This window comes from Platalea leucorodia (genome assembly GCF_965183815.1).
Source record: "Platalea leucorodia genome assembly, chromosome: Z".
Taxonomy (NCBI): domain Eukaryota; kingdom Metazoa; phylum Chordata; class Aves; order Pelecaniformes; family Threskiornithidae; genus Platalea; species Platalea leucorodia.
This window is the reverse complement of record NC_138858.1, coordinates 38812352-38828727: the sequence shown is the minus strand read 5'-3', so window position 1 is coordinate 38828727 and position 16376 is coordinate 38812352. Positions and strand designations below refer to the sequence as shown.

At 41.6% G+C, this 16376-nt stretch overlaps 1 protein-coding gene across 1 annotated transcript; it reads left to right on the top strand.

The window, feature by feature from the left end:
• Window positions 1–1006: 1006 nt before the first annotated feature.
• On the top strand, window positions 1007–14914 carry FXN (frataxin; the record flags this gene model as incomplete). Its single annotated transcript, XM_082336168.1, has 5 exons — window positions 1007–1135; window positions 3035–3117; window positions 4494–4614; window positions 8074–8171; window positions 11581–14914. The coding sequence occupies 5 exons, from the start codon at window positions 1007–1009 to the stop codon at window positions 11732–11734; spliced, it is 585 nt and encodes a 194-aa protein (XP_082192294.1). The 3' UTR covers window positions 11735–14914.
• Between the last annotated feature and the right edge of the window lie 1462 nt (window positions 14915–16376).

Here is a 16376-nt window from a genome sequence, read left to right as displayed (position 1 = left end):
GTAAATCTATGCGGCAAGATCGCTTTGCCTGAACAGGTACCTGCAGAGACTTACCCACGAGCAATTATTCCCCGGTCTGAGAACAGTAGCCAAAGTGAAGGTGCACAGCAGTAGCAGTCATGTTACCAAGTGACCGTCGCAGCTACTTGTCTTTACGATACCCGTCAGATTCGAGATCCCCAAGTTCTCCTAAGTAGGCAAAACAAAGCCTGAACAGTACAGCAGGACCCAGCACCTCGCTTTGCTAGGTTACAGCCTTGCCGCGCGGTGTTGAACGGTGCCTGTGCGGGGGGAAGGACGCCCTCCCCCTCTGCCGGGCCGATGGGGACAGTGCCACCTCCTGGAAAAGGCTCGTCGTGGAGAAGGGCCGTACTCGACTCCCCGGCAGCCGTCTTGGCTCAGCAGCAAACCACCTGGATTTAATTTAGTCTGGCTGTATCGCGGCTGAAGTCACCAGGGACTGGGGGGGGGGGGGGGGGGGGGGGGGGGGGGGGAATCCGTTTGTCTCCTTCAGGGGCGCGTACCCGGCTGTGCGCCGGCGCCGGGCGCCTTCCCCGGGCCGGGCGCTGGGGCCCGGCGCCCGCCCTCCCGGCGGCTGCACAGGCCGGCGCCCAGGGCTCCCTCTCGGGGACCACCGAAGGGCGCCTCCGGCGGCCGGTGCCCCTCAGAAACACCCGGCGCGGCCCGGGAAGGGCCGGCCCCGCCTGTGCCTCCCACCTCCGCCCGGGAAGGGGAAAGCGCTCTGCCGCTCGGGCCCACCGGCGGCGGGGCCGGGAGAGGGGCTGCTCCGCGCCCCGCCTCCCCCGGGACCCGCCCTCTGCCCCCGCCGCCCCGGGCCTCGCCAGCAGCCACCCCGCTGCCTCGCACCGGCGGCTGGCCGAGACCAGGCCCGGCGCGGCGCTGCTCCCCGCGGCGCCGGCGGAGGGCGGTAGCGGCCGCCTCTCGTTCGCCGCCGCCGCGGCGGGCTGGCTCCTCCCCGGCCGCTTCCGTAGCGAGCGGCGGCGGCATGTGGAGGCTGGGGGCGGCCGGCGCCGTGCGCGTCGCGCGTCGCGCGGCGGCGGGGCGGCGGCGGAGCAGCGGAGGCCCTGAGGCCGCCCCGCTGGCGGGGGCGGCCGGCGCCGGCCGCGGCCGGACGGTGAGCGTGAGGCGGGCGGGCGGCCAGGCGCGGCCTGCGCCGCCGGGAGGGAGGAGGCGAGGCGGCAGCGCTGCCGCTGCCCGAGGGCGGGCGGGGCAGCCTCGGCCCGGGCGCCCGCTGCGGCCGGGCCCCGCGGGGCGGGGAGGGGAGGGCGGCCGGCAGGATTTCCTCAGCCGACGGCGGGCCCCTGGCCGGCCGCCGCCAGCCCCGCGGCCGCGAGGGCAGCCAGGGCCCCCGCCGGGCCTCCCCGCGGGCCGGCCGGCAGCGGGACGCGCCCTCCCTCCCTGGCTGGGGAAGGCCGCTCCGCTCCCCTGCCGCGCCGCCCCCGGGCGAGCGGCTCTGAGGCGGGCGGCCGGCCCGAGCGCGGTGCGCGGCTGAGCGGCGGCCCGGCGGCGGCTGTGCGGCCCCGGCCAGGCGGCGCCCCGGCCCGCCGCCCGCGGGAAGCGCGGGAGCGCCAAAGCGTTGGGCCGGCGGCTCGGCGGTTCGCAGGCGTCGCAGGTACAGCGCTGCGGGAACGGCGGCAGCGAGGGCTGCCCAGCGGGGAGCCCCGCCTTTGCTGTACTCCAAAGCGATTTACTTGTTCGCTGCCCTGTTCCAGTTGCAGGAGATGCGCGCTGGCCGCCCTGAGCGCTGGCTTTGGTACGTGGAGGGGCGATAGCAACTGTGTACTAGCACCCTGTTGGCAGCCTCGAGATACAGTGAGCGTGAGCACGCTAGCGGGGTTACAGCCTGTCAGTCTGGCCAGAACCTGAACGTGTTTATGCTCTTGTAGCTCCTGATCCTAAGTGTGTATTAAGGAAATGCTGAAGGGTCCAGTCAGAAGCGGGTAGGCATCAGTGTTTATTTTGTCAACCTATATCATTGTCATGGTACAAGGAGTTTGCTGTTCTCTGCCCTTTATGTCCGTGTCATGGCTTTGGACTAACAGACCAGTTCATCCGTAATGCTTGAGGATAGATGTCAGACCGTAGGGAGAGAGATGGTTTTGTGTTTTGCTCTCGTGTGGGCTTGAAGAGGGTCTGTCATAGTTCCTTTTTAAATGTCATTTGCTTCTCATCTCACTCTGTTAGTTTTCAAAACTTTGTGCGAGTACACAAAAAGCAATCAAGAATGGTATCTTACCATTCATCCCAAAATATGTACCTTCATAGCCCAGGTTAAGATGAAAATGGCAAGCACGCTGTCTTTCTTTCTTGGTGGATAGTGTAAGTGCTTCTGCTAGTGTGTTTGACTAGGGGATCGGCTTTATTTTTATCGATATTGATAACATTGCTTCCCTTCAAAAGGGCTGCCCATTTTGCTCCCTCGTGTTATATTGCCAGTATGTTGATACAACTTTTCTGTAATTTTGATTTGTTTTTTAAAGCTTTTTTTAAACGGAAATGAGAAATGAAACAGCTTGGTTTACAGCATAGATCTGGAATGTGAAGTGTGATGTTAGCTCTTTTGTAAGTCAGGAGGATTCAGGGCTTCTGTTTATTTCAGTTGAATGTGGCTTCTAACAGAGCGACACAAGTTGTTGGTAATGAAGCATCTGAGTAGTGCATACTTGTGAAAATCTTGGCCTAAGCCAGTTGTCTGAAGTTGCTCAGTAATTCTGTGGTAGAGCGATAGAAAACAAAATAGTTCTTCTCTTTCCTAGTTCACTATTCTATGAATATTTTTTTTTTTTATTACTTTGTGTCAGAAGACAAGGATATTATACATCGCCCTTATCATTCAAGGACTAAAGCTGCATAATTCTTTCCATATTAGCTCCATGATATAGAATATGAATATTTTACTTCGGGGGATGGAAAGGTCTTCAAGGATCTATTTAATTTATGTGACGCATATGTAATTTATAATTCTTCGTGTTTTAACTTTTAATTCCATTTTACTTATGCTTACTTTCAACAGCAATTACAATATGCGACAGCAGTGAAGAGCAAGACTGTTCGGTTAATGAATTTAAGAAATGCAGGAACTCTGAATGACACAAGGTAAATTTTATTTTGAGATATTCATATAAAAATATCATCTCTGTATTTTAAAATAATTTCTAAACATGTTAAGACTCTCAAACTAATGTGGGTATGATGATGTAAAGGAAAAGTACAGTTTTAGCGAAAAGCATTTTGGATGAATATGGGAAGTCACTTGGGAAATAATTCACGTACCTAAACATAGCTGTCTAGCACCATTTCACATATGTCAGGGCACATGACATTTCTGCTTGCACTGAGAGGATGTGACACAGTACCTGTCAGAGACTTCTCCCCTTCTGATGCAGCAGTTGGAGGCCTAATGAAGGAGTGTGCAGATGTCCGAGGTGGCTCTTGCCATTAAGTACCTGAACTGTACCCTGAACCAGTACATGAATTCTTCCTAATCCTAAGGCTTTCCGTTCTCCATGCCCTCAGGTGTTTCTGTCATGTCCCTCACATAAGTAGCATAGAGTGTATTTCAGTAACTGGCTAGCAAGAAGCCTCTAAAAAAAAAAAATACATTCTGTATCATCAACTGAAAGATACTGAGTCATCGTAGTTCATAGTAACTGTTGTATTGCCATACCCATTAGCAAAAACTGAAATGATTTCACTGAATTGTCTGTTGCTACAGATACCCACCTACACACTCAGTTAGAAGTTGACACTGATCTGGGTGGAAGAACTTAGGTGATTTAATAACTTTTGGTTAATTAAACTGATCTAGACTTTGTTTGCACTTAACTTTTTGTACTTATTTAAAGAGGATAACAGAAGCAGTCTCATAAGTGCTGTAAGCCTTATGTAATGGCTACAAGGGTGCTTTGAGACTCTCTGAAGAAGGAGGTAATTGTACATATTAGTTCATAAGCACACTTTAAATAACGTCTAATTACCAGGCTGCATTGGTAATTCCAGTTGAGAACTCAAATGCTGTATGTAGACATGGCATGTGATATTGATGTTTCTAAACTGCTTATAGCTACAGTGAGTTTCTTAGAGCCAAATGACATGTGCTTCTAAACAGGAGATGCTTGTCTCTGGTCATAGAGTTCCAAACTAAGTAATTCTCGCACAAAGTCCTTTTATGAAAATGCCTTATTTTGAAATCTGACTCTGTCCTATTAGTACACAGGGGTCAGTATATCTAAGGAAAGAAGTACATATTCCTCAGTTAAGAGATCTCTGCTACCAAAATTTTTAAATTCCACCTCCATTTGTAAGGTGGATTGTCACCTACGTTACCTTAAGAAAAATGACTGCTTGTTTTATATGATCATTTCATGGTTACTGTTTCCACCAAGGTCATGGTCTTGGTATGTTTTTATTATAGGGAAAATACTGTCTTCCATGTTTTTCCTCCTAATTATGGGCTTGTATGTCATTTGTAGCTCTTTAGATGAGACCACTTACGAAAAACTGGCTGAAGAAACACTGGACTCCTTAGCAGATTTCTTTGAGGACCTGACAGATAAGCCTTTTACCCCAGAAGATTATGATGTCTCTCTAGGGGTATGTTTTAAACATTCTATTACCACTGTAATTATTGTAGATTTTTTTTCTTTGAAGGAGAATTTTAAATTAGTCACCTTAGTGCGAACACTTAAAACACCATGAGTTTTTTCAGTTTTTTTATTAAAATATGCCTGTTTATACTGACTGGAGCAACTGTTCTGGTAAAAAGTTACACATGCTGTTGTATGATTTGAGGATTCAAAATATTTAGTGTATAGAGAAAGACATAATATAGAATAATAAATGAACGCAAGAGGAGACAGAAACTGGTTTCTAATTTCACAGTGGTCTATAAATTTTTCTAAACACACATAGACTTCTGACATCAGCAGTCACTTCCCTCACGGTGAATCCTAGGACAGGCCTACATGGCGTAGTACCTGTACAACATGTAACTGGTAGAGCAGTTTCTTTGATTGCCGTGAATACTGAGGAGCAGCATTTGTCTTGACCAGGTGTAGTACATTTGTCCTGGCTTTACTAATGACAGCCTGTGGTGGAGAGAAGCAACAAGACGATGCAGTGTTTGGATAGGTGGTTGCAAAAGTGAGACCAGAGCATACATGGGGAGAAGACTACTGTCATGGGAGACATTGGGTGGCTGCTAGCCTGATAACTGGAGCCTTTAATATGTCAGCCATTCAGATTCTTTTACAGGAGTGACAGACTCAAATTAAAAATGTCCATTCTATTTGTATAGGGAATTTATTAGTTTTATATACAATTCCTGAAGTGGTTTTTATGTTACAGCCCTCGAGTGACTTGGCGGAGAGTGCATTTTCTGCCTACACTGCTGTCTGCAACACAGGTCTTTCACTACTGCATTTTTTTGAGGTTGCATAACTGCTGCTCCCTCTTCATGTCTTACCGTAAGGAGCTTGCTTTCTCCTAGCCCTGTCAGTTAAGGTTTTATGCTCAGGGGCATTAAAGCAGATGGTTTGGGTTGCCCTGTGCAAAAAGAGAAAAACAAAACTCTGTAGTTTTTGGACTTCCCTCTGTGTAACTCTGTCATCATAACGTTCATTCTTTATTTCTTATAGCTAGGATAGAAAATAACATATTGTTAGGAGGATTCTGTTGTTGCCCTTAGCAAATACTATTTGTTGCTTTAATTATGTAGTTAAAGGTTATAGCTAATTGCTTTTCTGGTGAAAAGCAAAGAATTGTTTAACCATTGCTATTCAGTATGTTTTAGCATATCAGCACCTATTAGCCTGATTTAAAGAGCTTAGCACAAAAACTATCAAAAGATTATAATTTACCTCTTTAATATTTTTAGACACTTCATTACATGAAGGTGATGAGTCGTCTTATGTCAGAATTTTATCTCCAGCCACTGTAGAGTGGATTGTGTTTGACATTGACTCACTGTGAGGCTCAAAATTAATTATCTTTACACCCATCTTAATTTTTACCAGTACTCCTTTGCTGCATAAACTATATGATGATATAATCATATGTTTTCATTTCTGTTAAGAGCGAAAGGTTAAATAGTCCCAAATTCACCAAAGTTAATTCCAAACAAACAAGGCTAGTGCTATAGCAAGCCACAAGGTGGCGAGCGTGATAAAGGGCTGTTATGCCTGTGAATTGTTAAGAACTTGATTTCTTCATGCAATTTGTATCTTTGTGTCCAGGGAAAAAAATCTCATTCAAAGAATATTCTTGTTACCAGGAGGTAACAAACATTGATTCAGTAGTACAAAACACATACAGTAGTACTCCTTAAAAAGTGGTAAAAATATCTTGCAATTTAAGTTCTTAAAAACTCAAGTTGTATTTTCTAGTATTTCAAAAGTATTGAAAAATGTATGGGAAAATATTTTAAACACAGCATTAGAAGTTAATCTTTATTTAATATGCAATGACAGAGCAACAACGCTCCCCAACAGCTGACACACAGTGTAAGCAATAGTATAAATTTTTTATTAACTCTTTGGAAACCTATTTACATACAGTATTTCTGTAGCATACAGCTTAACATCATGCTGCATACTTAATATGGCAGTAAAGAGCATGTAGAAGAATAGTGAAACCTTTATATCGCTACTCAGGCCTAATCCCCCAGGCTGCTCTTACTCTGCTGTATCTCTACAGGTGTAAGACCACTGAGATATAGAAACGTTTGAATTCTGACAAACAGAGAAGTAGCTTGTTCTTGTCCTTCTTTGCACTAAACCAATATCTAATTAATGTAACTGGCAGGACAACCTGATGGCATTATTAACCAGAGGAGCCTTTTATTTTTATTTTATTGATCACAGATAGAAATCCCTTATCAAGCACAGAAAGAGCATGGAAACTAAGGTAAAGAAATCAGACCTTGAGAGTATTATTTCATGGCTGATGATCCTTGAGATAATGTCAGAAACCAGTCACACTGAGTTACTTTGTAGGGGAAGGAAGCTCTAAGCTGCTGCCTGTGCTACAGAGTAAGTTTGCAGGCAGTAGGTACTCATAAATGAAAATATTTTTTCCCCACAGTAAGTGTTTATACATAGTAAGTAGCTCTAGTAGTATCTTCTGACTAAAGCATGTAAAGCTTCCCTTAAAGAAGCTTTATTGTGCTATAGGGCATGAAATATTTGAGAAACTGTAGATTAAATATGACTAACCTATTACCTGAATCGTCAAACTATATTCTGTAGAGATACCCTTTTTAATTAGCATAATTCAGATCATCTGTAGGTTAACTCTAGCCTGAGTAGTATTGTTCTTTTACTCTTAAAGTTAGGACAGAAATATTTTTGTCAGAATTACGTATGCTTTTCAAAGGTACTTGTGAAAATGTCAGAGAAATGTGAGTAAGAAAGAGAAAATAAATGCTCACTAGGATAATGATCTAAAGCTGGCATAACTACAACAAACCAGACCTCATGGAGTTTAGAAGTGGAGCGTTTTTGAGGTATGATTCAGGATCTAGGCATTTCATCACAATTATTGGAGAAAGAATTATGTTTATTCACTGGGAAACTGTTACAGTTACTTTAAGAAAAGTTAGGTAAAATTGCGTGACTCGGGAATCTAGCAATGACACATAAAGCGTCTTGAATTTGAACCACACCAGTCCTGCGTTGTTCATGAACAGAAAAAGTTGTTATTGGATGATGTTTTAATCATTGCAAAATGAACTAGCCGTCCTTTCAAGATGACAGGTCAAAGCTCAAGAGTATTACTTAAGTAGTGCTATGGTGAATGGTGCAAACACATTAAATCAAACTCCGACCAGAAGGTTTAAAGTCTAGATCAGACTCAAAGATATGCGGGTTGTCCTAGGTATTAACACAAGTTTTTCATACCTAATGATCATTCTTTGAAGCTATTATTATTTGGGAAATAGTTGGGAATGTGTTACAGATTTGTAAGTTACTGTTTATCTACTGCAGATGATGTAATTCTTGTCAAGTAACAGGATGCAAATTTTTAATTTCTCACTTATTTTCTTTGTGTTTTAAGAGTGGAGTTCTAACAGTTAAATTAGGTGGAGACATGGGAACATATGTCATCAATAAGCAAACACCAAACCGGCAGATTTGGCTGTCCTCACCCACTAGGTAGGTTCTGTGTAAGCTAGTTATGTAAAGTCTGCAGGCTGGGTGGAAATGTACTTCTCCTTTTTTATAGCACAGAGTGGACTATGTAATATCCTTTTCGTACGTAACCCTTTTACTCAGTGTATTCTCAAAACATGATATCATCTATATGTTCAATAATAATTTCTTACAGAGAATTGAGGCACAGTGCAGTATACTGTACTGACATACCTAGATTAATCCAGGAAATGTGTAATACAGAATTTTCATACTGTGTTCCAGTCGAAAACCACTGTCTACAGGAATATAGCCTACTCATAGAAAAAATAAACAGCCATGATTTAAAAAAAAAAAAAAATCAAAGCTTCTGTTGGAAAAAGAGTGATGATAATGTTATGGTCTAAACCTGTCTTTGTATTTAAACAGGGTGGCTGCTTCCCCTTAAAGCTTGTGGGATTTCCTGCTTTATATGTTTATGTGCTCACCCACTCGTTGTTTTTGTCAAGCATCTGCACGTTAGGGGAGCTTTGTTCCTTCTGCCTTCTCTGATGCTGTGTTTTGATCCATTCCAGGTTTTCTGGTTGGTTTCAGCAGGGAGGGCAGCCAGATATGTGGGAAAATGTTGTAGCTGTCTCCCCAGAAAGTTTGTATTCTCTGCCACTATCCCAGGGAAAGAACTGAGGGAGTTGGTCAGTGTTGCTGGTGAAGGAACCAGCTAGCTGGAAAGTATGAGCACTCCCAGTAACTATGCAGGCGTACCTCTTGAATGTTGTTCAGAAAGAATGTATTGATTGCAAAACCGGGAATGGTTTTGCAGTAGTAGAATTCTGTAGTAGGGTTTGTGTTGTGAGGAAAAAAAAGGCACAATGGAATTTAAGATTTTAAGAGAAACCATTTTAATAGACATAAAAATTTACCTAAAGCAAATTCTAACTTCGTGTTACTGTAGTGGCTGGTGCACAGTGTACTAGGTTAGTAGTTTTTTTCTATTAACTTCTCTCCTATCCCAGCATCCTTTTATTAATTAAATAATTTACTTAACAGGTACCTGACTTGCCAAGGCACAGGCCTAGCAAGCTAACAAACCTTTTTGTTTAGACAGATGCAGACTGTGTGTCAGAATTTATTGATTCCATATATTTTGCAACAAGCATGATTTCCATGCCTTGATTCTGCGTAAGATGACTATAAGATTTTTGTGTCACTGACAAAAAGATTTCATCTATTTATGAAAACTAAAATTCAGAGACTTCCTATCTGTTTGGAGTCAAATCTAGCTGAGCTAAGACATACATGCTCCAGAATATGGAATTTGTGAAAAAATGTTAAACTCTTCATTTTTTTTGATTGCTCCAGTAGTGAACAAAAATGCACAAGAAAAGAGATAAACTTGAAAATTCTCTGATGGTATTTTTCATCATCTGTGATGAAAAATGATTCACCTACAGACCTACAGTTCTGTGCTTCCTTGACTGGTATGAAGGTAAACAGTGGTATTTCGTGAAACATGATGCTACACGTTCACTTAACTTTCTAACTCCTGAAAAGCAACTCCAGCAAATACTATGTGATCTGGAGTGACATAATTCTTAAGTGCAATATACTAGGAAGTGAAAGAAGCGAATGTTACTGCCAGTGATCACTTGCATTCAATGTTATATTTGGGAAATTTGTACGGTAAATGTACAATCTTGAGTCTTTAAGAACATATCCCAAAGGAGACAAATTCTTAAGATGTGAGAGACATTTTCTTAAATTTTTTTGACCTTCTGTTTCCTATCACACATCTATACACCGAAGTGAAATTAAGCTTGTGTTTGTAAAGCTTTACTTAGTTGACAATTTAAAAGAAGGGGATGAGGAGGTGGGTGCAACCTGCCAGCGTGCGATTGCAGTAATTTCATGTAGCTCCTTTGACTGAAAACACTTTTCAACCTTACACAGCATCTCCTAATAATACCTTAAGGTGATACTGTAATTCTTCTCTCTTACTGTTTAAAAATGTATGCAGACTTTCCATGAGAAGTATATTTAGTCTATATTTAACTCTAGGCATTTTTTAGAATTCACAAGATTAAATTACTAGTTTATATAAAAAACCACATTTGTACAACATTTGGGAGATTCAGAGAACTATGGAGGTGTTTCATATGCTAACCGTATCACTGGTATTTACTATGTAACATTTAAAAACAGTTCAAATAACTTATGCATTTAATTTCGTTGTCATTGTTGATTAAATGGCCTGTCTTAGCCTGATTTTCATGAATGGCTGCATCCCATTCTGTCATTCTCTAGGTGCAGGACAGCATAAACATACACTTGCACTGCAAAGACAAAGTTAAGTGAGAAATACATAGTTAAGTAACTGGAGCACATAATCTCAATTCCAAATAGTTACCAGTTCACATACAGCAAGTGAGGTTTCAGTGGAAGTGACCTTAATTTGTGTTTGCATTTGTGACGTCTCATAGTTTGGTTAGTGTTTGGAAAGTTCTTCATTTGAATGTTGAGAGTAATTCAGGATATTCAAGGTTCAGGTTAGTGTTTATGTTTGTAGAAAACCTGCAGATTGTTCTTGTGTATACATAGGATAGTCTGGTTTGTAGCAGACCTTGCGTGTGGATTGTCTGAGTTCCAAGGCATGTTGTCCTACCAGTTCAAGGATAAGACTGATGGTTTGTCTGTTTATCCCAGACAACCATTTCATTCTTTTCTCTTTTCTTAGTTTCTCTAGCTGACATTAACAGTAGTGAGTGCCTTCCAGTCGTTCTCTTGTTTCAGATGTGGAGAACTGGGTGGATAGAAAGGTCTGGAATGGAACCCGGGTGTTCAGGTTTCTTTCTTCCTATGTAATGTAAGCCTGAAAAATCAAGCCATCAACTATATGATAGCACAGAGGAAAATAGCATTTTAAATATAAATCTCTTATATGCCAATATATTTGGTTTCAGCTGGTAAATTCTTTTGTTGCATCTGAAAAGAAAGTGAGAATGATGATGTGTGTTCTGCCGTGCTTAGAATATCTGCATGTGACTGCTACAAAAACTAATCAATATCATTGATTCAACGTTATACAAATAACCCTTATAATATTTGTGTGCAAGAAAATTATATGGGTGAGGGAAGAAGGAGATAAGGGAAGAAATTGGGGAAATCAGTGCCAAAAGAAAGAAGGGAAGGAGGGACCTTGTGTCTGCTGGGAGTGACTGATACATCTTGTCACCTTTCGGCTCTATCTGTTGGATGGCTCAGCAGTTCCTGGCAGAGCTGGCCTTTTCTGCTTCACTTCCCCAGACTGTCCACCAGTCCCTCTCCATGCTGTCTGTTTCCTTTTCCTGGGCGCTCTCTGGGGTACATCATAAATACAGGCTTCCAGCAGCTCCCCATGAATAATCTGTACTTACACAGTGTGTGTTTTGTTTTCTAGTGGGCCTAAGCGCTATGACTGGACTGGACGGAATTGGGTGTATTCTCATGACAGAGTATCCCTTCATGAACTACTATCAAAAGAATTTTCAACAGCCTTAAAAACTAAATTGGATTTGTCCTGCTTAATATATTCTGGGAAAGAAGATACTTGATGATATTCTACATCATGGAAGTTTAAAGACTTTAACCACAATCCAAGCCCTTCCTTGGTTTCTCAAGTACCTGAGCTTAATTCTGTTGTTGTTTTTCTTGACATCACTATGTTGCACAACAAAAATGAAAATAATATATTTTTCTCTAGTGCTCAGTCTTTGGGTTTCTGTGTCACCGCTTGAATCTGTGTCCACATCATATAGGTGGTTGACGTCGCCCTTCCTGTCACTGCATTTCAAACTGCAGTTCTTGCTGCAGAAGTCAGTCATGAATTCTTCCTGTCTGTAGTCTTATTTGGATGTAAGGACTGACCCATCTGGTGACTTCTGACCAGCACACACATGCTAAACTTCTTTTGGTGAGACATTCACCCAAAACAAGAAATGCCTGCAAATTGCATTGAAATAAGTTGTGGTACTGTGAATACATTGCATTAAAATTTGTGGCTATTGCAAGCGAATAATGCATCACAGTCAAATTGAACATGTCATAAACAAAATGACTGTGGCAGGTAGAAACTTTTCATTTTGTGTAATGCATGTAATAAAGAGTTTTTCTCTCAGTATTGCAGAACTTGCTCTTCTCTCCCAAGTTCTAAATTCTAGTTTCTTTCACATTAGGATTTTTTTGAGCTAAACTTTAAATTACTTAGAGGTCTGTGTGGCTGTAAGCATCATGTGGAACTGGAAAGGCTGGTATGTGATGTTTAAGCTATGCAGCAATATCTCTGCAAACGCTTCATTCTGTTACTGTGGATTTCTCTTCCTGTTCCCTTTCATTCTTCAAAGAGTAAAAATATGTAATTTATTGACCTTTTTTGTTAGTTGACCAAAATTAAGATCCTCTCATGGTGGCAAAGGTTGCACTCATTTTGTTCCGCTGCATTTCTTAAGGAAGTGGGCTTAGATTATCTTTTTTTACCATGATACAACAAGGCTTCCCTTAGTACCATGCTGATGCAGAAACTTTTGCCTTTTTGCTTCTTAGTATTGAGTATGGTACTTAGGCTGATGAAGCAGTCTTTTTCAGGCTGTTAAAAATGAGAATGAAATAAATTATATACTCTGGATCTTAAACCAAAAAGCTTTAAAAGAGATCGTGAACTGCAAGAACACTTCAACACTTGCACTGTTGTATTATTACCACTCATGGTTTTTAATGGCCTATAAAATGGAAGCACAAAGTTGTTGACTAATTCTTGAGCGAACAGTTATACCATACTCCTACAAATTGTTTATCAATATCTGAAAAGATGTTCAGTGCAAACTATTTTTCTTCTTGGTTCCTCTGATGCTTGTGGTTAGTTTGGTATGATTCTCTGGCTAGCTAGCATTATTACGGATGTGATTAATTTTGTTATTGAAAAACAATCGCTATATAGTATTGTTGCCCAGTATTTGCATTTGAAGTATGAGCGTTGTTACCTGCTATTTCCCACCATTAAATAGAGGGTAACATTGCACTGGAAGCAGTTCTTGGTTAATTGTGCATGCTGTTTGCATGTTTTTCAATCAAAATAAAAAATATGATAGTTACCTGAAATTTCAGCTCTACTGGATGGGGTAAATACAATGACTACCAACTCATATGAGTAAAAGAGTAAAAGAATTTTTTTTTTAACAAAGGAAAGCTAAAAATAGAACATCTTTTTACTGTTTTGAATTTAGAACACTGAAAATAATTTACAGCATATGGAAAACGATAGTATTTAGCTCAATCTCCTAGTAGTCCAAATAGGTATTTAAACACATTTGTATAGAGGTTAATGACTAGATGTTTGAATCAAGGATACTTCTTCCTGGTTCTTCCTTTGCCTGATCACGTATAGCTTGTGTAGTTATTTTCCTGACCAACTTTTCCAAAAGTTAGTTTATTAAGTAATTTGCATGCAACGTATTCACTAACATGCATCTGATGCATATTTGGAGGTTCATTCTCCATTCCCGTAAGTCTCATGCAAATGTTTATACCAAAATGAAGTTGCATGTGGAATTCTTAATGCATTATGTAAAGGTGTGATTTCATGCCATGATGATAACGCTAAAGATGGCAGACGTGTACTGTTTTGAATTCTTTGTGTTTCTTAAAACACTGGAAAGATTCTGTTAAAAATTTTGCCAGTCAGGGTGGATTTGATAAGAGCACTTCAACTTTCCCATTTGACATGCCTTGCCCTTCATCCATAATGCTACTGCTATTTATGCAAACAATTTCCTCGTTTTAGGTAGCTAAGTAACAAATGGGTTTAATCTAACTGGTGAAGATAAATAGCGTCAGCAAGTTAGAATGGGTTTTATCTTGGTGTACAAAATGAATCATAGGACGTGACTCATTTTTTTGCCCTAATACTTGCATGAAATTGTAAGTAAGGGCCAGGACCCTGTCCGCCATTGTGCTCGTACAGTGGAAGCACAGGATGAGCTCTGATCCTGATGTCAGACTTTGCATATTTCCCCAAGTCACATAACTCTTCCGTGCTATTTTTTACTTCCGTAACTTACTTGAATAAGCAGATTGTTCTATGGTTACACACCTGACATCACGTCAATAGTTTTTTGCTTCACCTCTCCCAAAAGAAATAGCTGAAGGAAAATCCTTTGATACACTGTATGGACAGTAGTATCGGTAAGAACCATCGCGTTACCAGCAGCATTTTTCCCACGAGGCAGTTGCTGCATCTTTGTTGAAGGAAAACATGCAGAGCACTTTTGAAAGACCAGCATTGGCATTTGTAGCTGTACTGGATGCTCAGACTCAGCATAGAAAGTCGGGGGTGTTGGGTCTTTTTAGGTATATCAAGAGTTTTCACCAATAGCTAATCACTCTTCGTGATGATGGTATTCTTCTGCTTCTGGCCTACAGTCTGAAAGTCCTAGCATGTGTAGCCGTGCTAAAATTGTTTCCTGTGTGCCAGTGAGTTCTTTGGAAGTCTCGACTGATTCACGTAGCCAAGCTTACAGCAACTGCACACAGTCTGCATTGGTCACAAAATAACTACATTTGTTTGACAGAAGTTATGTGCCTAAATGCTTGCCTGATGTTTGTTGGTTCGTTTTCCTTTCCACTTGTGATAATTCTTAAAAAAATGTTACCTCTTCCCTGCAAGACTGTTCTATGTGATAAAGTCATCCCATCTATGTTTCCTTAGAATTCCAAAAGGCTTTTAAGCAGCTTCAATAAATGGGATAAAGACCGGTCCTGACGAGGTGGTAGCTTAATAAGGGAAGGGGGATTCGCAGGGAGGTTTGCATTTTAGCTTCTGGTTAATGGTTGAACTCCGTGATTGTACTAACCAGCTCTGGAATGTGTGGGAGTCCTGGGAAGGAAGGCGGAGGCTTGCCAAAATACCTGGAAGAGCATTCAAAATAGAAAAGGAAGCATGGGAGGGGCAGAAGCAAAGGCTATCAGGAAGAGATTAACTGTGCCCAGCGGCTGATGTCATTGGCAGGGCAAGGAAAGACTAGGGGCAAGCTGCATCATGTTGTGGCCCCTTAGGGGATGGTATTTTAAACTTACTGCATGCCACTATTTATAATTGTAACCAATAAAACATGTTCCAGTCCAGTTTTGCTATTGAGATTTTTTTTTTTTTTAAACTGTTTAAAAGAGAAGAAAATGTTGTTTGGAGTTACGTCCTCCTCTGTCCCAGATTGTGTTTTATGTAAATTGTGCTGTTGGCAGTCGTAGAACAAAGACAATTGTTCGTGACCTTTACCAAAGGAGATAGCCAGCAGAGGCTGTTTTGCTGGGGGCGGAATGAACAGAGCTACAAACAAATAAAGTTCTTTAAACAGTTGTTAATTACAAACTTTTTTTGGAGTTGAGGTTAAGGAAAGACAGACAAGGTTAGGTAAGGAAACAACAGATGTTTAAAACAAGCCATATAATGTTGTTGCTGCCCTCTCCAATTTGCTGAATTGTTTTAAAAATTGTTTGTGGCATGGTAATTATGCTAAGTGATCGGTATTACAATGAGTAATTTTGTAAGCATTGTTAGTTTCCAGATGTAGGCTCTTCTGCTAGCCATCAATGTTCTCTACTGTTCTACTAAAAAAAATTAGGAATACGTTAAGTACGTCAATAGCATTACTCCTCTTCACAGCATTTTAGAACCATTAACCAAGCATCGTGAGGCCACTATTACAAAAGTAGCTTCGGAAAAAGGAAGACATTTGGAGAACTAACAGGTGAAGTTTTTAAACATTCGTTAAGGAAACAGACACCCAGCACAGCGTAAACCAAATAATCTGACACATACCTGGAAGTAAGACTAAATTTCCACTCCTCGTGCCTTGATTCTGCCTGAATGCAATATAGTCTCATGTCCTGGTTGCTGAGCCCGTCTATAGCTGACAGAAAACGTCAAGTTACTGAATTAGTCCTTTTTTTCTTTTCCTCCTTGGTTTTGCTGTTTGGGGCTTTTAGACTGCAGCAGTCACCTGAAGACTACTGTATGCACACGTACATGCATGTTAATTATTAACTACAGCTACAAGCAGGCTTTCTCAATACAAGGTCTGAATGCAGTTTCGTATTTGCTGTCAATAAAATAGGCTCTTTCAGTGCCTCCTTCCAAAGTCCAGCAGCTTTGTGAAGAACGCTGTTTGCCTTCTTTATCTGAATTTCTGTATGAGGCATACT